Consider the following 21,754-nt stretch of genomic DNA (forward strand, 5'->3'; position numbering starts at 1 on the left):
ATAGTTTGGTGGTCAAGCATGATTCCTATAAATCAAGTGAATGCAGAGGCTGTTTACCATTACACTATTTACTGACCGGGCCCTTGCAGAGGATGTGATGGTAACTGATGGTGGTTTTATGTGCCAAAAAAGTTTTCATGTTGATGTGGAATGTGTTTGTTGAACTTCCCTAAGAATTGCAGCTTCCTCTCAGGCTATTGTTCTTGGGCAATCAATGAAATGTGTGTGTGTGTGTGTGTGTGTGTGTGTGTGTGTGTGTGTGTGTGTGTGTGTGTGTGTGTGTGTGTGTGTGTGTGTGTGTGTGTGTGTGTGTGTGTGTGTGTGTGTGTGTGTGAGAGAGGAAGAGGGGAGCGACAGACGGAAATAAATGGGAGGAGAGAGGAGGTGGTGGGAGGAAGCCTATTTTTTCTACTAGTGCCGCAGAATTTAAATCCCCCTACTCGTTTTTTATATTCACATGCTTACTCATGCACGTTTGTGTGAGTTTCATCTATATTCCCTTTACACTGAATAACTGCACCTCCCTGGAAACTTTTGACAAACACCTGTGTGAGAAGAGGAATTCTGCTTGCGCCGTCATTACGGTAAATCCGCTTGTTGATCCCGCCCTCTCTCTGATAGAAAACTCGGTGATGTCGCTTCGTCTTTAACGAGCTTGACCCAGAACCCAGGGAAGGAGGGGAAAAGAGGGGAGAAAACACAAAAAAACGGAATAGTCTGGAAGGGGTCCGCACAGGTTTTCCACGAGCAAGGTGAGTTAATTCATACATTTTACCAGATGGTTTATATAGCGGTGGGAGTGTGTTTATTTTCAGATTTTCACAGATAGTGGGTGCACTGCAGCGTTGGCAAGGAGTGGTCACATCATCGACATCAGCAACACGACTCCCCTAGATAGCGTTAGCTCATGATGCTAACGATGCCAACGTGAAAAGTTCATAACGAGACCCGCGTTGCCGTAGCCCACCATGCAAACTGTTCCACCTGATTCACCACAGACCTCGACATCACTGACTGAAATTGAGAATACCGTCTAAATTGTCTTGAAATGCCTCTTAGCCAAACACACGCTAACTTGCGGCTAATATGTGTTTGCTAAGCTAACGCTAGCCGGGCTCTCAGTATGTAGGTTATTGTGATGCTAACGTAGCTAGACACCCTAACCAGGTCACACGGCAGCTGAATAGAGAGCTTTCTGGCTAACTGGGCTGATTTTATTTTTCTCCAACATTTACAGTCATCTGGCCATTAGCGTAATCACAAAATAAGCCAATGCTGAAATATCCAGGACTTTGTTCGTGAGAGTCGTTTTATACCCATGTATTACTTTTGTTTTAGCAATCGCTCTGCTCGTTGCTCCTGCCCTAGATTTCTATATTACGTTAGCAAATCAATTCACGTCAGTCTGTGGGGTTTTGCTAACAAGATCAGGGGAATGCTAACCGTTTTCTGGATTTACAACAGGGAATACTAAGTGACATGACAACGTGACGGTCCGGCAGGTTTACAGCACTGAAGTAGAGCTCGTCTTTACATCGGAAGCAGACCGTTTTATCAGTTTAAGCAGATAAGTAGATTTCCACAACCCGACGCTTATCATTGGTAAGGAGGCCCAAAAGATAATGGTGTATTTTAAGCAATGATGAGTGTATTTAGCATTTGATTTTTCACTAAATCTAAACTACAATGTTTGGTACTTTTAATTTATAATCCACTCTATTGTACAGGGATATATTGTGAGGTTTACTCTGCTAAATGTATTTTGCAACATACTAGAAATTATAATTTACAATAAAAAAAAATGCATTTGTTTTGAACTACCCAGCAGTATTTAATAAATAGAAACAAGCTTCACCTTCTCCAGCAGCAAACAGTAAAGTGATTAACTATTATACAATAATGAGCGTTATTCTAAGATGGACCATTCCGCATGCCGTTGTCTGCATACAACGCATGTTTTAATTTCTAGTGCAGTCATACTGTTCCTTTACCAGCATTTTCATTAACTTGTATCATACAAGTAAGTTTTTAGCATTTAAATGTTAAGCCTGTTTTGTGTATTTGAGTCTGTTTTAAGGGTGGTGGTCCTCAGTAGTAGGAGTCTATCACACACAGGCTTGGCTTTTAAGTTTGTCCTTGTGAACCTGTTGGGTGGGTCATGTGCGGACTTGTTGTGGTAGGGAAATGCCTGGGTGGGGATAACTGTCAGCTTCAGTGTGAACAAATAAACTAGCTGTTTCTCTTGTAAACCTTTGCTACATGCAGGTACATATTTCAGTGTAAATTAGTGTATTCTCTACTGTCTTTAGTTGTTTTGTGGTTTATGATGTGTACAGGAATCACTGGGTCAGGGCTGTAGTTGATTCAAAGTGCTGCAGGTGCCACCACTAATAACACCATGTGTGACTCTGATCACACAGGCATCAGCCTTTCTTGACTACTTGTCTCAAAGTCGTTGTTTGATTGTTGATGTATGCTCTAACGCCGACTGTAATTGTGTCTGCTCCCTTTAGTTGTGCAGGTTAATCCTCAAAGGGCCTTGTGTGTGTGTCTCTGTACATGCGTGTACATCAACATCATGTGTGTATGTGTTGGGAGGTAAGTGGATTAGCAGGCTAGAGCTTCAATCCCATTACAATCCACGCTCTGTTTAAACCAGCTCTGGTGGCATCACACTGAGTTATCAGCGGACAGCGTGTCTGTTACCTCGAGATGCACGAACAGTTGTGCTCTTTGACAGTGAATGTGTGTTTCAGTGGGAGTTTTTGCTGATGATGGCAGGTGTAGGGGCTTATTGAATTAACCAGAGTTTCATTAACTTGACAAAGACTGCATTGTTGGTTGCATGGGCATACGATCTCGGATGTCTTCTGACAGGGTTGAGTGAGTCATGCTGACTGATGGCTGCAGAATCAGATGTGCATATGTGACTCGTGTTGTGTCAGGGCTCAATCAGATGTTAGAGCGGTGTGTGTGTGTATGTTGTTGACCTTAAGGCGTCATGCTTGACATTTTGACCTTTTTTTGGCATCATTGTTGTCAAAGCGAAACCTTAATCTTTCCCTGTGTTTTTGTTCGATGAAGATGGTATGTTTAACATGTGGATTGAAGGAAGGCTTATGACCTGTATGTATGACAACATGGTTCAATCTATTTTAGTTTCTTAGTCATTTCAAGCGGTTTTGGTGCATTCATTTTTGTATTGCATTACCTGAACATAAGTTTTGTGATTTGGAAAATATGTAGGACAGCAAGCAAATCAGTATGGTTTTTGTTATTCTTCATTACAATTTAGAAAGAACTTGTTTTTCTTTAATATACAGCCCAAAACCCATAGATAACCAATTAATTATTGTACAGGGAGTGAGTAAATACAACAAATATTCATATCCGAACCAGCCAATATTTCAACATTTTGGCTTCATTTGTATGACTAATCAGTTTTCCCAATAGATTTGTTCTGCCAGTCGACTCAGTTCCGGTATGAATAATATGAATATTTAGAAATTAGGAAACAACCAAAATATAATTACTTGTTTATTAAAAGAATATGAAAACGAGCTGCTACTGCCAAATTCTCATGGATAGCTTATGAGAAGTGATGAAAGCAGAACTGAAAACTTTAGATGGAGAACAATAGGGGCAAAATGGGAAATGATTTGTGGTCTTGTGATCAGCATATTGAGCATAGGGAATTTTCACAGCAAAAGCTTCCCGTAACCATCAGAAGGTGGGTAATTCAAGGGCACACTCTATAGGCTCTTGTGGTATTGCATAGAAGCAGGTCAGTCGAAGAAGAAGATCTCTGGTAAGCTTAAGTGTCCGCAACGTCCCTTTACTCATCTCTGAAGTCCAATCCATAACATCCTGTTTCTCAGGAAGTGGGTTGGGGGGAAAGGGGAGGGAGTGGCAATGGGACAGCTCTGATTGTTTTCATTGTTCAACGAAACCCACCGCTGACTTTAAAAGGCCAAACTTACAGCTGTGAGGGGAAGACGTGTGGAGAACAAAAGTCAAGAGCGACATTAACTTGACCCCCGACAGTCACATTGAACCAGATGCACTGGCACTCAAATGTTTCAAATACTAATTCTTGCTCTCCATCTCTTTTCACACTCGCTTTAACTCTCTCAGTTGCACAAACTTCTTATTGTTTCGCAAACTCCATGGACTGACAACTGCAAATTCCCTCCTCTGACTGTGGCTAAAACACACACACTTAGTCACACTCCCAAGTACAGTTGCCAAGAAATATCAATCACAGTTTATAATTCATCTTGCTAGAATGACAGTTCCCCTCATTAGTGAAACACGATAGTGGTTAGTCTGTAGCCTATATAATGATTATTTGTTCCAACTGAAATGACATGAAGAGCGAGGCAGTCAGTGTTTACATGTGGCATAGCATTAAGGAAAGATGCCAGATGAAACGCATTTAAATAAAGAGTTTATTCCTCTGGGTAATTGCAACCACTGAACTTGACTTGAAATGCTTCGACAGAACTTAATCGGTCAACACAGAATACTAAGGATTATTAGCCAGTGTCCTGCTAAGGTTGCTTTACAGTGGACGAGTGGGAGGGCTGCTGTGCTGAATTGGCAGGAGACAATGCTAGGAATGCAAGATTAGCTTTTATCTTTTATTCAGCTCTCTTTTGCTTATTTCTACCCCCCTCTTATGCTCCAGTTTACACTATCATGTGTATTTCACTGCCTGTCTTTAGCCTTGGTTGATTTGTTTGCAGCTCTTAGCCTCTTCATCTCTGTCTGTCTCTCTGTAGGGTATAATATCAGCCCTGTCCTGGCTATGACCATATATAGGCATTTGTGGTTCAGGACAGCGGTGTGTGATTTGCTCAGGTGGGAGGTTATAGCTCTGGGGTGCCACAGCCACTACGCAAAGGATAGTCTGGGTGTGTGTGTATATGTGTGTGACATCATGTCTTCCTGTCAGTGAGACGTAGCCCGCATGCAAATCCTGGTTTTGGTGCTGACAAATTCCTTTGTCTTGTGAAATAAACTGCAGCCACTCCTTGTTTTCTCATCAGGCCTTCCTACTTTCCTCCCCTTTTTCCCACACTAGGCGCACCCCAAACTTTGAAAAAAAAAACCCCACAAGTAATATACGGAGTTTACCTGTGGGAATTTTTGTCCTTTTGTAATTAATTTGACCGACATCCAGGATCAGACACAGCCTCTCCGTGTTTCATTTTACAAGCTAAATGGTGTCGTAATGGTCTGTCTTATCAGTTAAACAGTGGTATCACTTTGTATGTCTGTTTTTTTAATTTGTTTGCCCAATCTGATGCAGGTGAAACTGTTAGTCATTCGTCACAGTCTCTACTTGAACTCATTACACCTATGCTTGTTAACACTCTACCTGTCGTGCACACAAACACCTGCTGCCTGAAACCTAAATGCAGGTCCTTGTTTGCAGCCCAAATGTCTCTCTACTCATGCTCCAGATTGTCAGAAGAGTACATCTGTGCATGTTTGGGAGACAGAGAGAGTCATTGAGAGACTAACATTTTGCCGCCCCTCTTCTACCTTGTCCAACCGGTCATGCAGGTGTGTGTGGGTGGCTGAAGATGCCTGTGTTTATTCACCTTTCAAACCAGGGCCGATTAGGAGCCAGGCTGCTACAGCAAAGAGTGTATCAACAGATAAGAGGATCTGAGTCTCCACTTGTTTGGCTCCGCTATAACAATGTCTTTTTCTCCGAGCCCAGCCAAGATAACAAAGAGACGTAGGGGGAGGGATAAAAGGCAGTTGAGTTGAGCGAACACGAGTAGCGGACTGAAAGAGCTGGGCCAGAGGTAGATGAAAACAGATAAAAGAAGAAAGGCCGGGTACTTTAAAAAAAATGCAAGTTTAAGAAGGAGAAGGAAAGATTGAGTCGATAAGAGAACTTGGGGTTCTTGAAGAATGTTCCTATCTCTAAAATCCTTTTTCTCTTTGTGCTGACGGTCGATGTTCTCTGGCCCAAAAAGAGCTGCAGGTTTGGTCAACTTCCCACAGCTTGCTGCCATACACGGGCCAAATGTTGAGTAAATGCAGGGTGTGTCTAAAGGCCGAAGCTACTGTATGCCTCTGTGTCGTGCTGTGTTTTTTTTTTCTGCTCACAAAGCAAACACTCCTATTGACACACTTGTACGGTATTCTCACCAAGTTGCTGTTTTTCCAACCGAGGTGCTTTCAATCTAAAACGGTTCTCTCTCTCTTTCTCCTTTTTCACCTCTTCCCTCCACTTTCTCTCTCTCTGCAGTCCATTCTTCCTGTTTCTGGGCTCGGTGGTTCGTTGACCTTCTACCCATGAGCAACTAGAGCTCAACCTCTGACCTTGGTGTGATCTCTCACCTCTACTACCAAACCACGCCCAAGGTGAAGGTGTGTATTTCTGATTTTCACTGCAATGAGCTTTGATAGTATGTTTGTGCTTTTAATCTATAAGACAAGCATGCAATTCCCCTTGGAAATAAACAGGTTTTGTGACATGGGGCTCCAAAATATATTGTAGCTCCTCTTTCTTTGGGACAGGCCTGGTCCCCCTTATGATGGTAATTCCACTTTTACATCCTCCAAATGCAATGTAAACCACGTTAATTATACGGTTCATGTATATGCAAGCGAGACACCTCTATATTTCTCATAAAAGGAATATGAAGTTTTGTTTAAAGTCTTCTGGCCATACACCAATAGTGTTTGACTTTGCAAGGTCTACACACTGCAGAGGATTTATCCAAAAATCTTTGTCTGCCGTTTTAGACTGTATTTAATGTTGTGTATGAGAGGGGGAAAGCTTAGAGGATCCTCCATACATGCCCTAAGTGGCAATAACTTTATTGATCTGCATGCTGGGGATGGTGGTATAGATCAATGTAATGTTGCAATAACTCTCTCCATATTATCTTGTTGCAATATTAATGATCGATGCAATAACCAGGGTACAAAGACTCCCCTCCGTCCACCGTCACTACCCTCCCGCTACAGCTCTGGTCCCGTACAGTGTCTGCTGTCTGCCGTGAAATGTACAGTATCATGTGTCCTGGGATTTATACTTTTAATAGTACCAGTTGAGTAGTCTATTATTATTCTTTATGCTATGTTCACATGGTGCCACCCTGAAATGATTTTGTTGTTGGCAGTGGTTCTTTCAACACACTTTTGCAATGTAGGCTTATTCAGTGCTGACATGCTCACGTAACCGTATCCCTAACGGCAGTATGACATGTGAGCAAGCCAACCTCCTTTTTACGTCTGTGTGCTGGGAAAAGCTTGAATGAATGAGTCATTGCACTATGACAGGTTTTCAGAAGAGCAGCTGCTTTAAACAAGGCATCGGAGTAGTTTGGGAAGTTTTCCTGCCTAAGGTTGAAACTGAAACATGTCTTTACAGTTGTAGCCGCGCTGTAATTATTAATCTCTGAGTTTGAAGCGTTGTGAAATCCCTCGATGCTCGCTCCAAGAAAACATCTCATTCTCAGTCACCAAACAAATCAGATTTCTCAGATTGTGTAATAGTATGAATGCACAAAATTACATTTTTGCATATATGCATATTTCCTCATCACAACACATTTTTTTTATCTAACTGCAGAAAACATTTGTAATCGTGATGGCACACTAGCCAATGCAGACATAAAATGCAATGCTTAATAAAATATACACATTCTCCGGGCATAACAAAACAACTCCAACTTAGAATATTGACATTATTATTATTTTTATCTGCCAATACCAATGTCATACCACTATTATCGGGCATCCTTGGTTGAAATAACCCTTCCTATTTTTTATCAGCCCAAAACAATCCAGCAGCTGCCGAATCTTGCTGTATTTTGTATGGAGAGGTGTGTCTGTGTTTTTGTTAGCCACCCTCTCCCTGTGCTGTAGTCCGTATGAGGCTTTATGGACGTGAGTAACGCCCCCTCTCTCCCCATGGGGCCGTGTAGTGTGTATGGAGCAGTGTGAGAGCGCAGCGGCTCTGCTGGAGTCGGTCAGGGAGCAGGAGGTGCAGTTTGAACAGCTGACCCGGGCGCTGGAGGATGAGAGGAGGAGAGTGGGCCTCCCTGCCACCAGCCCCTCGGCCCTGGGTCGCCCCCTCCCTCACACACAGGTAACACTCCCCAACAAACATCGCCACCCAGAGTCTCTCATTGAGATTTGCAGCCCCCTGTTTTCACTCAACTTCCAATCAATGGATCATCACTTTCTCCATCCAAACCTCCAAATGTTCTCCTCCATCATTCATCCCTTCTCCGCCTGCCTCGTTTCCACCAGCGCCCGGCCACTCGGTGTCTGTCTGTGTGTGTGTGTGTGTGTGTCATGAAGAAACGTCTTGACTGTAGTCCATCTGTCTTTCAGCCCCCATCTGCAAACACATCAGTTTTTCCCTGCGCATAGTTCCACTTCTATTAACATGTCTGAGATGGCCAGCCTCACATTACCGGCATGCCTTCACTGTCACTCACCGGATGACAAACGCATATACACTTTTCAGCGGCCCCTTCTGAGGAATTTCAGTTATTCTCCTCTCTGTTCCAGCATGTTGTTATCAAGTGTGGTCATCTGTCGTGCATGTGTCGCGTACTCCTGCATCCCGAGTGGTTTCTTATTCAACCCGATTTGTTTTCTTTTTGAAATGCTTTTATCAAGCTATTTAAGTGCTTCTGTTGATCCTGCTAAAGACTGAGTATCCCTGTATGCATGAAATCATATTATTGTTGGTTGAACATCAATGATATTGCATGGCTCCTTGAGGAAGTTGTGCAATAAAATGACTAGTGCTTATCATGTTTTGATGATTGGGCGAAGGAATGATATGCATTGATCAGGCTTGATGTATTTCATTTGCTGTTTATTTTCTCATTTTTATTTCTTTTGTTGTCTGTACAAATGTCAGAACATTTTGAAAGAAACCTTCATTACAAGTTCCTAGAGTTATTTTGCTTTGAAATGGTCTTACTGTATCTTTCTTCCATTGTATTTATCAAAACGCTTGACAATCAGGGATTTATAAACTTGAATTAGGTGTCTTTATGCTTCTGAAGAGCAATTAAAGAAGACCCCCACTATCACTAACAAAGATGGGCAGGCAGTTCAAACACATTTTGAAGCGCTTGACATTGAGCAAAATAAATTAGTTTAAAATCTGTTCCTAAATATTTTTCTTCCTTAAGGGCTCGGTGACATAGATTCGATATCATGTTGTGTCTCTTTGAATCCTTGAAAGTGAGTTTTAGATTAGTGTGTGGCAAGATGAAGGCTAAGGAGACACTATCTTTATTTTTGGCCTTGACGAGAAGAAGAGTTGGTATGAGCAGGTATTCTAGGAAGGTCCAGCTGTAGAGGAAGTGTCCTTTTTTACTTCACTTACACTTCCCATTGCCTTTTTTATTTACAACACTGCCTCCTTGTGGACATTATGTGAAGAGCAGTATGACATAGTGCAATTAAAAATAGAAAGTCAGTGTTTGATAAGGTTCACAGCATTGGTTTTTACTTGTAATAGTCTGTAGTAGGGATGTAACTGTACACCATAGTCAGGCCAATTCCAATCCCAGTTTAGGAGATTTCCTAAGTTCAGTAGCAGCAGAAAAAGAAATGCATACATGTATGTTTATTTACATTTATACTGAAGAGACACTTCTAAATGACCCTGCACAAACACTACCCCAAAAGGAACATGACACAACAGGCTGAAAAAAATGAATGAACAAGCCGAAATTAAGCAAGTAAGTTACCAACTCTGTGGTCTCTGTAAGTAAAATGCAACAAAGGTTTTGCATTAGGAGGCGGATTTCTTTCATTTTCACATTGACCATATTAAACATTCAAATCACTGAAACATTTATGTGTTAGAAATGTGTAAAGCAGTAAATGGTAACCTGGGAAGAAAAAACCCTCAGAACATGTCTTCACATGTTCTTTTCTCATACACAATGCAAAAGTGTACTGCTAAAAGTAACATGACAGGTCTTGCATTTGTGAGCTTTAGTTTTGCATTATGTGCATCAGTCTACATACCGTGCATTCTGTGTGCACAGGACCGTGATGGTTGGGCAGAAATAGAGAAACCCTCACAGCCATAGTCGGTAGTATGAAAGAGATGCTGAAACTGAGTGTAACACAGGGGCTGGGAAAGATTTTCAGAGTACTCCATTGTTCATATGTAATTCAGCTTGAGGCTGTTGCTGATAACTGAGGTGGTTCTGTTACTCAGGGTTAGGAAGAAAGCCTCCAAGTTCTACAGTGTGACAGTCATTGGTTATGTAACAGAATACAGCAGGAGGAAGTAGGGTGTGAAGATGAGCGGCTGTACTCCAAAATGTCCTCCCTCACGTCTGGCAGTGATTCACAGACCATAAACATGCAGGGACAGTTTGGTCAGCAGGGAATGTGCTTCAGCAGCAGTAATATCATCTGGGAGGTTGTAAGAAAGTAGACGTCACTGGCTACTGTGAATCATGCCTCGACCTCCCTTTATTATGCTGTCTCGGCTGAACTGTAAGATGTTCATTTGTTGTTTTAATATTAATATTGTTTTTCTCTTTCTTCCCAGAACGGGCGTTTAGGTGATGCAGACATAGAACGACTCAAACTGATTGACTCGTACATAAACGGCACACAGGTCGGTGTTTTTATGTAGTTTCTCGTGAAAATATATACTTTTCTTGTATTTAATGCAGTAAGAGAGATTGATTTTTAAAATAGCCAATGATTATAAAAATGTAAACGGGTGCATGTGCCTCTACAGTACAGAATGGTGGACCCTGCACACGGCGCGCTCGACGAGAGCTACACACCAGAGGACGACTCACAGGAAGTGCACTCAGTCTTTTCTGACGAGGGAACCACACGGCGGCAGGACAATGGCGTAAGTGATGATAAAACAATCACCGTGTGCTCATCAGGGTTTGGCTTGTGTGGAACCAAGTGTACACAATGTGACCCTTTTTTGTTACGGCTAAAGGATCTTGCATCACCTGATGATACTTGAACCCAAAAAAGTAAAAATTCTATGTCAACAGGTTTAAAACTAGACCTATTTTCAGTGACAAGCTGAAAATGACACGATGTTCCTTCACGACCTCAAATGCTCCCAAAATAGTTTTATTTTATTATTTTGACAGACACCAAGTGGCATGACATATCATATTGTGCAATTAGACATACTTTGATACAGCTCTTATGTTGCTCTCCTGCAGATGAAGAAACCAGTCTCACGCACAGTCCTGCCCTCTGACTCGATGTCCATTGACGGAGGCTTGTCGGTTTCTGGGATGGGCGGCTACAGCGCAACACTGGACCGTTCTTACAGGCAGGCTGTACCCGCAGACTACCCCACGGCCACAGTGCCCAGAAACTACCACTATGGCCCTGTAGGGGGGTACGATGACTACCGGGGGGGCCCGCCATCAGAGGCATACACCAGCCTGAGCAGGGGCTCGCACATGGATGAACGCTACAGGTATAAGACCCCTGAACATTTAACATCTGAATGATTTATTAGGATGGTTGTTTAATAATTCAAAAACGGTTTTCCTGTAAGCCGCACAGTGTGTTGTTTTTTATTTATTTATCAAAAGCAAAGTTCCCACACAAACTCTGTGTAACAAGGTTAATAAATACAGTCTCACTTAAACAACTCTAAAAACTCCTCATTCCCTTCTTCCCCCAGGCCAGTTGACGGTTACCGGACCCTTGACTCAGGCTACCGGGCCCCAAGCCGCCAGCAGCTGGACCCGTATGCAGCTCAGCCCCAGGTGAGCCGGGGAATGAGGGCCCTGGGCTCGGCATTGGAGGTGCGATACGGCCACGGACATTATGGCCTGGAGGACGACCAGCGCAGCGTGGGATATGACGACTACGGCATGGGCCCTCCACCCATGCACCCCGGAGGCTACGGTACCATGCCAGGCCTGGGTCGCGGCCCTGGGGGTATGGACAGAAGAAGACTCAGGTAAAACACAAAAGCAAAGCTCTGCTAAAGGCCTACCTGTTCACCATTGTCATAATTATTTTTCTTAAATCAAAATAGTTATTTCTTTCCTGTTGCTCTTAGTGTTTTACTCAGCAATTCACTGCCTGCTTGCTTTTATTTCATTGCTTTAACCTGTAAAGAAAGTAAGAAATGTGCTAAATAATCTCAGGTGCCTTGATTGGTTTGAGTTACTGTTAAACCTCGAATACGTTTCTAGAGACCCGCCTAACAAATGTTTCTCTATTTATTTCTGGCTGCCACGTGCAGGAGCTGTGAGGATACTTTGGATGGTGATGTCGTTGGAGTTGACCCTTATGCCTGGGGTGTTCCCGTGACGATGGAGAGGGGCAGCATGGCTTCACTGGACAGCACGCTGAGGAAGGGCCCGCCTGGCACATGGAGACAGCCGGAGCTGCCGGAGGTCATCGCCATGTTGAACTACCGCCTGGACCCCGTCAAGATCAATGCTGCCGCATTCCTGCAGCATCTCACATTCAAAAACGACAAGGTGAGCAAGAGATGTTATTTAATTTGATCTGAGGAAAAACCCATGGACGACTCTGTGCCAAACCCTAACCCTAACCCATGAGGGTAGCTTCATAAATATGTGCCAACCACTGATAAGTCACTTATCCAAATATCTAAGAGACTTTATTTAAAATAAAAAGTAGTGGACTGGAAAAACATGGAGGCCCTTATTATTTGTATTTAATTATTACAAATGTACTTAATGTATAATTCATCTGCTTTTTATTGTGGTTATTTGGAAAATCCTTGATGGGAGCTTGATTATATTGCGTGTGTGTGTCTAGGTTAAGTCAGAGGTGCGTCGCTTGAAGGGGATCCCATCCTTAGTGTCACTGCTCGATCACCCCACTAAGGATGTGCACCACTCGGCCTGTGGAGCACTAAAGAACATTTCATTTGGGCGAGACCAAGACAACAAGATCGCCATCAAGAACTGCGATGGAGTGCCCGCTCTGGTCAGGTTACTGAGAAAAACCCACGACCAGGACCTCACTGACACTATCACAGGTAAACACGTCATGTGAAGCTTGTGTAGATGAATTGTGTTGTTTTGTACTATGTTCAAAGTTATAGCAAGGAGTTATTCAAGGAAAGAATAAGATGGCTACAAATAATTGAATCAAACATGGACGAGACAAAAGGTCTTATTAGGACTACAGATATTGATTATTATAGTAAAGAGTATTTTACCAATGACTCAAACATGTTATCATATAAGAAATGCTTTGCTTTATTAATAAGCAATATTAAACATAAACGAGAGCATACAAGAAATGTTGCTTTAAGTGAATTAATTGGTTTTCCTTTCTGCACAAGGGTAACTGTTTATTATTTCGTCCCAGGCACCTTGTGGAACCTCTCATCCCACGACTCGGTAAAGATGGAGATCGTGGACCACGCCCTGCACGCCCTCGCTGACGAGGTGGTCGTTCCTCACTCCGGCTGGGAGCGATCAGGCCACGGGGGAGAGGAGAGCTGCAAACCTCGCCATCTGGAGTGGGAGACCGCCTTGACCAACACTGCTGGCTGCCTTAGGTATGCACAGGGATCAATGGATCGAAACAACGTCATAGAAGAGCTATTTTGGGAAGAAAACATGCAATTATGTGCTTAAAATTCTCCCTCTGTCCGGCAGGAATGTGAGTTCAGAACGCAGCGAGGCCCGGCGAAAACTGCGGGAATGCACAGGATTGGTGGATTCTCTCATGTACATTGTCCAATCCCAGATAAACCGCAAAGATGTGGATAATAAGGTACCCGTTTACTTCAGTTGTGTCAGATGTTCCCACCCACCTCTCCTTCCGTCTCCATTTTTGATCTTCTCTTCTCGTCCTGCAGTTGGTGGAGAACTGTGTCTGCCTCCTGAGGAATCTTTCCTATCACGTTCATCGTGAAGTTCCTGGCTGCGAACGCTACGCAGAGACCGCCCCCGTTAACCAGGGGCCGGCCCCTGCCAACAAAGGGGGCTGCTTTGGCTCTCGAAAGGGCAAAGGTCAGTGTGAGACAGCTTGGAGTTGCATTGTGTCCATTTGGTGTTGAAAAAGTGGTTGCTGCCGTAGGCTTTGGGCTTGTTGGTGGTGGAAGCACCTGTGGCTGTTTTTCAAACTCTACAACTGTTTCCCTCCTACTCCTCCTCTTCTTCCTTCCTCCCCATCTTTCTTCCTGCCCCTCCTTCACTTCACTCCTCTCTCTTTGCTGTATTTAGATGAGTGGTTTTCAAAAGGTAAGATTCTCCTCTTGGTGTTGGCAAACTTTTGAAAGTATTGACCACTCTATCACTCATTTCACTTATGGAAAATAATACTTGCTAGAGTATTAAGAATGTCGAATAAATAGGATTTCACATCCTGTTCATAAGCATGATCACCTGATGTCACGTAGACAACGTTGCATGTTCAGTGCTTGTTCCACTGGTTGCATGGTTGCATTTCACATAACAATGTGCCAGAGTAAAGGAGTGAGGATAACTGGATGCTTTTCAACCTGCTGCACATAAAATATCTCAGAGCAATTGTTCATGTTCTCTCTTCTTTTAAATCTGGCTTCTTGCTGCAGGAAAGAAGGATGGAGATGATGGGAGTGGAGATCAGGTCGACATTCCAAAGAGGACAACACCTGCCAAAGGTATCGTGTCTTTTCCCCTTCAAATCGTTTTATAATTGATCAGATAAATAATCAATCATTCTTTAATCTAATACAAGGCTCAACCCCAATGCCATACCCAAATATTATCAAGCTCTTAAACGACTTGACATACAGTAGAGAGCAGGTTTAATTTGATATACTCTAAATAAGGATACAAACTGTGTGTTTAAACAGTGTGGGCTGGTAGAAATATTGTTTTGGAAAAGGTTTATATGTGTGCAGCATTTTTTTTCAAATTTCAAATCCAAACCAACACGCATCTTTCCACTGGCATCAGGTTACGAGCTGTTGTATCAACCAGAGGTGGTTCGTGTTTACACATCGCTGCTCAGAGAAAGCAAGAACCCCTCGGTTCTTGAGGCTGCTGCTGGTGCCATCCAGAACCTATGTGCCGGCCGATGGACTGTAAGTATTTGTTGTCACAAACTGAAACGGTGCTGCTTTTTTAAATGGAAGATAATTAGCATTTTAGAGTAAAACAGAAAACTAATGTGATTGATTTTTGTTCTGTTGAAGCAAATCTGATTAGTCAGTTGTGCTGTCTCCCTCTCCATGTGTTTGCCCTTCAGTATGGTCGCTATATCAGGGCCACTGTGCGTCTGGAGAAGGGTCTCCCCATGATGGCGGAGCTGCTGGCTCATGGCAATGACCGCGTGGTTCGGGCGATGTCCGGAGCTTTGAGGAACCTCTCCATCGACAACCGCAACTGCCAACTGCTCGGTAAGGATGTGTACTGTGCTACCGAATGAGCTACAAAATACTTGGTTATTCTTAAAGAATATAGCTTCTCTTTTGTCCTCCCACCTGGACGTTTGTACTGCCATTGTTCTGTGGGCAAAAGCTTTACTACATTCTTATTTCAGGCACGAAGACCATTGACTTTTAGATGAGTGAAAGGGAAGTGCAAACATGCTGACTCGTTTGTGTTTTAGGACTCCCTGCAGCATTTTGATTATATTTATTCCTAATACAATATACCATGAGTGTTTTCTGCTTTCGATGTTTGCATTGGTATGGCTCCAGATACTTTTTTCTCACGGCATGTCTTCTGCAGGTTTGCATGCTGTGCCTCACCTTGTGGCCAACCTGCCTGGAGGCCAGAGTCAGTCGGGGCGAACTCTATCGGAGGAGACAGTGGTATCTGTACTGAGCACGCTCACTGAGGTGCTAGGCAACAGTGTGGAGGCAGCAAAGACTCTCCGAGCCTCACAGGGCATTGAGAGGCTGGTGCTCATCAACAAGGACGGGTAAGTGTGTCTGTAAATAACAATAAAGTACGTAGATAATGAACATTTTAAGCTTTAATATATAGTCATGATTTTATGACAGCAAGACAGATACTTAGGCATTGTATAATCAAATATATTTCCATTCCTTACTGTTATTGCAAACAAATGATTAAATGATTTTCTTATCAAAGCTGAAATGGGAAAGGAAACTGTCTTTTGTCCAGCTTTCAAACTGTCTGAATGTTTAGAGAATAGTCAAAGCTGGATTTGAGTATAATGATTTGTCGATCACACATTTCTGAAGTTAAATAGCTCTTTGTGAAAATGCCTGAACAGGCTGTTGAAGACGACTGTGCCAAGATATAAAGCCGACACTTCGCTAAATGTGTGAACCTATCTCTGTGCGTCCTACAGCAAGCGCTCAGAGCGGGAGGTGCGGGGGGCCGGCCAAGTGCTGCAGCTCGTTTGGGCGCACAAGGAGCTTCGCAAGCCTCTAGAGAAAGACGGCTGGAAGAAGACCGACTTCATGGTCAACCTCAGCGCCACCAACGGTCCGAGCACCCGAGCCAACGGCACCTATGAAGACAGCACCACGCCACTGCTAGACAGAGGTCGGTGTTCAGGAAATAGTTCATGGTTTAACCTTTAGGCAGAGCTTAAACTCCACATTTATAAGCTCGAGAACAAAGTTTGTGACTCTTGTTTTGTTTCATTTTAGGGGAAAAGAGGGACATGATTCCTCTGAATGACCTCGGCCCTGGTCAGTATTCGTCATCATCAATCAAAACATCAAGATCATGACAAGATGTCGTAAGATTCCGTTCTCATACTCACCGTTTTATTTCCTCAGAGGCGTACTCTACACTGGACCAGAGGGAGAGGAGACACACTCTGGATGAAACCACAGACACTTTACCGGTACCTTAAATCTTTCTAGCGCAAGTCTGCCCATGTTGGATCGCTCACTTAACTACACTAACCTCTAATCTCCTTCACCATTATGAATATTTCCTGACTTTAAAGGGATAGTTCGGATGTTTTCAAGTGGGGTTGTATGAGGTAATTATCCGTACATATCCAGCGTCAGTACGATCACAGAAACAATGCATTGTACTGCGCTGGTAGGGGAAAATATATTTAGACATATAAAAAAAAGGCCTACCTAAAAAAAAAAAGAAGTTGACCCTATATTTAACATAGTTTCAGTTTTATCTTAGTGCCAGACGGTCCTTTTTGACAGGGAACTAAAGCCACTATCTATGCTCTTTTAAAAGCCACCAGAGTCTTTGGACAAAAATGGTCTGGTTTACGGGACAACTAATTCCTAAATTGGTTAGTGGGTTTGTCTGTGACTTTGGTGTAACTAAAATTAACCAAAAAAAGTTTCACTTCTGCCCACGTCCACATCCGTACATTGCTTTGCTTGTGTCTGTTTCATGTGTGCTGGGGGTGTGTAAAGCCCCATCGACTGTACTCAGACCACGGATAATTACCTAACACAAACCCCTCTTCATAACACCCAAACTATTCCCCTTTAATCTTTCCTTTGGCAGTTGCCTTGAACTCACAATTACTGACATTTTCTTTTCTCACTCACTTCCTCTACCTTTCTCTTTCTCTCTGGTCCTTTCTCAGCGAGGGTTGTATGGGGGCAGAAAGGGGTCCTTGCCCCTGTTGGACTCCTACGATGGTTAGCCCTCCCAACTCCCCTCTACCCCCTCTGCATGTAACAGCATGGTATGTCCAACTCACCTCTCGTCCTGCATGGACTCTGAGCTCTGTTCCTCTGTCTTATATCACCGGACCCTCAGTGAGACTGTTCATGGTGTACTGAAGCAGCTTTCTGTAATGTTATTCAACTTTATGAGGCCCCTATGTGACGTGTACTTGGTGGTATAGTATGCTGCAAGGTGCTCCTTGTGCAGTGTGGTCCATGCAGTCTGTCACTGTAGAGATGAAGTTCAAGATTCGAATCCCCTAAAATCAAAACTGTTATTAGTTCAGTAGTGCCACCACAATACTAGAACTTGCCGCTGATACCAAAGCTCATTTTAGTCTAAGAAATATTATAGATACACAATGTCAAAAATAAATTCCTTAAAACAGCTTTGCAACAAATATGTTCTCTCTTCTTTGTCCCTCGGGCTGTTGCTTTTAACTTTGGATAATCAGCTCACACTTGCTCCATGCCACATGAGGTTATTGATAACAACATTAATCCAGGTAGACTCTGAACACAGTCCGTAATAAAGCTTTGTGGCATCTAGCAAGCGTGCAGGGTCACCCTTTCCTATTATTAACTCTGATAGCTCTACACTTAAGTGATATAGCCACACACAATGTGAATAGCTTTTGCCGTTAGTCCCAGGACAGAAGAACCTTTTCTCAGTGAGCTCTTGTGGCTCTACAGGGTATTACAACAACATACTGTATGTGCCAGGAAAAATTAGGATAATTGATTGAAATTGGTCGTGACTTTGACAGCTTGAACTTTTATTAGCTTATCCTATTAATAATTGGGGAGGTTACTCCAAAAGAACGTCTTTAAAAAAGAATATTTGTTTTTCTGAAATTGTAATTTATTTCATTTGTTTTGCTTTTGAGTAATTCTCTTCACAATCTATTTCATAGCTGGTAAGAGATTATTTATACACATTTGAGCTCCATAGGATAGTTGTGTTTTTAATTTGGTGTTGCACAGTTTCATCAGGCAAGGCTTCATTAGCTGACTATGAAAAACTGATATGTATTCCAACTAATTAAAAGGAAAACCAAGTTGAACTTGCTTTGATGAAATGTAGATTGGTGAAGTATTATTAAACATCTGGTTATGGTGATGTGCAGTGTGCCATACTTATACCACATCATGAGTCTCTGTTCTGCCTCCATGTTTATCCTGTAAAGGCTTTTAATTGTTTATTTTAATCAACATATTTTGCTCTGTTCCTCCAGAAAAATTGATAGTGTGCATCACCCAGACAGGGCCGTCCCTGCCCTACCACTGCTACTGAGGAGAGAAGATCCAGATGCACAGTCTCTCTCCCTCTCGCCCCCCCACCCCTCCCCTCCTTTCCTCTCTTTGTCTGTCACCACACAGATGGGATCAGAATATGAGGGTTGGCATCCAAAGAAAAGTGGCCGTGTTGCAGGCAAAACATTTCATGCAACACACACCATACACACCGACTTTTTACAAACACATTGAATTGTAGCAGCAGAAATATATTACATTTTAAATTATAATTCTCCTGTAAAGGCAATCACCTTTGTTGACAATCATTTAATTTCGGTGTTGTCCTCCTGCTTGTTTTTTTTTTTTCTTGCCATCGCCAACATTTCGGTAAATTTTGTCCTGCCGACACCCGCATCCTGATGGTGAATTTGTACGTAGAGTAATGTAGGGTATATACTGTATATAAAAAGAAAATGGGAAGACTGCATTAGTTTTGGCTCATTAATTTAAGTCGTCCCTTCACTGGGATCGTTGGGAGCTTTGGGCCGGCAGAGCGACGGCCGCCCTGTAGATTGAGAATGTTGTTTATATAGGGAGTTATTTTCCTGTCTAGAGTTATTTTCTCTCGGTTGGGATGAGCACAGGTGTAGACCAGAAAAGGGCAGGTGTGTGTATATTTGTCATACAATAAGCCTGTGGCCGTGTATGCGTGTGTGTGTGTGCGTGTGTGTGGGAAATGAATATGGACCTTGGAGTGAGTGTGTTTTTGTGTGCGTGGGAACGGACCAGACCCATAAGACCATGTGTTGATAATTCATCTGTTCATGTTGTCTGTTTTTCATGGTGCACTGTTACTCCTGTGACAAAGCTTTGGTTTAATGTACCAGCCGACCCTTTTTTGTGTTTCAAACCTTCATTTTCAACTAAAAACGTACAATTTCAACCGCTGTTTGGAATTTTCAGTCTGGATTTAGTCGACGAGAACAGTTCAAGACGTCAGACTTGGCACTGAAATGACAAGCTGGTAACATCTAAGCCACTAAGACATTTTTGACATCCTGCTTCAGAAAACATTCCTGGCTCTACTGTAAAAGATTCATGCTATAGAAAACTTACCTAGTTTATTCTTTATTTAGAAAGTAACAAACGCATCAGGAAGGTCTCTGGAAAAATGATCTCTTCTTTTCATAGAAACCACTACTTTCTTATTTTATCAATATAACCAATCATGTTGTCGATGTGCCATTCTACAAAAGAAAACCTAAATATGGGACACTAATCCACTCAGAGGAGACTCGAGTTTTAACAGACAGATCTGGGAGAAATACTGATGTTTAATTTAATTAGGGAGCTGGACAAAAGCACATTTTGGTCTTTTAATCCATTTGTTTTTCCCTTTTTTTCTCTTTTTTTCCCCCTTTTATGTCAGGTTTGTTTGTATTTTATTTCGGGTTTGTATGTATGGGAGCGGTGGGTGAGAGAATTATGCAATGTGTTTTAGTTCCCAGTTTCCCCCAAGGAGTTCTTTTTAAGGCAAAAGAGACCAAACATCTTTGTTTTGTTTCATTTTTTACTCTCCACACAGTATATTTGTAATGTTGCCTATCCATGTACAATTATGATGTACCATTCATACCTGCCTTGGCTCTGAGAAGTTGCTTTTTTCAGTAAAGTATGTAACTGGTAATACTGTTGTTTTTATAAATAAAGATCTTTTCTTAGACAAGATTTTGCAACGTGTGATTGATGTGGCTGTGTGGTGAGGAAGAACTGCTGTGATAAACGTGTCTAATAAAAGAGGAACAGGTAATTTTATCCCTTCACTCTTGTTAAGGCAATTGGCAAACGCACAAACCTGACAGTCAGATATTCATCCTGTAACACCAATGTGCTGTGTTAAGGATGCTCTAATTATGAAGATTGTGTAGTGAAGTCATTCCTGTCCCCACACCTTTTTTAAACAAACTACAAACACATTAATCTCCTATGTGTCATGTTCATGTCTGCATAAAGCCAATTAACTTTCCAACATCGTAAGTACAGTTTAAGAACTTTTAAGTGTCGACGTTCTCGGCTTTGCTGTTGTCTCTTGTTACACATGCTGGCAGGGAATAGTGTGTGTTTGTGTGTGTGTGTGTGTGTTTTCCAGGGTCATGGCATGTCGAAGAAACACGCGAGGGTTGTACCACAACGTGAAAGCGTCTTGCCGATTCTAGTTATGCAACACATGTGAAATTCATCCCACCCAGATTGAGAAGCACCTGCTGGATCACGAGGGCTGTAATCGCAGGTCAGTGAGAAAGTGATGTTAGAGGGTCATCTCCATGTCCTCATGGTTTGAGCAACACAGTTGCTTTTTATATACTGCAATTATAACCATGGAATGTATTTCAGAAGCTGATCCAGAACAAAAACTTAAATTTGATCAATATTCTGCAGAATATTTTCTGAGTTAAAGACATTTTTAATCTAGGAAATATCCAGAAGTTTGGGAATTTGGAACTCCCTGCCACTACATATCCGACTGTCAGATTCCATGACAACATTCAAAACTCAACTCAAAACCCACCTATTCAAATTGGCATTCTCACTATAAACTGTACTACCACTTCCTGTTGTGTGTCTTGTTTAACCCCGGATGTCCACTGTTTTAACTCTCACTATGTTACCCTATGCTATGTAAGATGTCCTTGGGTGATTTGAAAGGTGCCCCCCAAATAAAATGTATTATTATTATTATTAGAAGTTGAGAGAGACTATGATGTGTGCCCATGAGAATAGACATTTCACATGAATGAGGATGAGGATTATAAACGTGGATTTTCCCGTTTTTTAAATGGAAATCATGAAGTTATTTTCAGTTGATCAAATAATCGGTACATAAATTCAAGAATATGACCAAGCATTTATTACTTT

General features: G+C 42.4%; 1 protein-coding gene across 7 annotated transcripts; it reads left to right on the top strand.

The window, feature by feature from the left end:
* Positions 1-459: 459 nt before the first annotated feature.
* Positions 460-20,564, top strand: LOC134859625 (catenin delta-1-like). 7 transcript variants are annotated; one of them, XM_063876223.1, is made up of 22 exons: positions 460-752; positions 6,266-6,387; positions 7,953-8,116; positions 10,562-10,630; positions 10,757-10,876; positions 11,208-11,470; positions 11,681-11,962; positions 12,251-12,491; positions 12,796-13,018; positions 13,354-13,546; positions 13,647-13,764; positions 13,850-14,003; positions 14,217-14,234; positions 14,567-14,635; positions 14,934-15,061; positions 15,226-15,376; positions 15,711-15,903; positions 16,300-16,496; positions 16,604-16,645; positions 16,736-16,803; positions 17,521-17,622; positions 18,838-20,564. In XM_063876223.1, the coding sequence occupies exons 3-21, from the start codon at positions 7,958-7,960 to the stop codon at positions 17,578-17,580; spliced, it is 2,748 nt and encodes a 915-aa protein (XP_063732293.1). In that variant the 5' UTR covers positions 460-752; positions 6,266-6,387; positions 7,953-7,957; the 3' UTR covers positions 17,581-17,622; positions 18,838-20,564. The 7 variants fall into 7 exon arrangements, with proteins under 7 accessions (XP_063732293.1, XP_063732295.1, XP_063732294.1 ...); XM_063876225.1 differs by lacking the exon at positions 17,521-17,622 and having other exon boundaries at positions 461-752; XM_063876224.1 differs by lacking the exon at positions 14,217-14,234 and having other exon boundaries at positions 461-752.
* Positions 20,565-21,754: the final 1,190 nt, after the last annotated feature.

Source organism: Eleginops maclovinus, chromosome 23 (genome assembly GCF_036324505.1).
Source record: "Eleginops maclovinus isolate JMC-PN-2008 ecotype Puerto Natales chromosome 23, JC_Emac_rtc_rv5, whole genome shotgun sequence".
NCBI classification, from domain to species: Eukaryota; Metazoa; Chordata; class Actinopteri; order Perciformes; family Eleginopidae; genus Eleginops; species Eleginops maclovinus.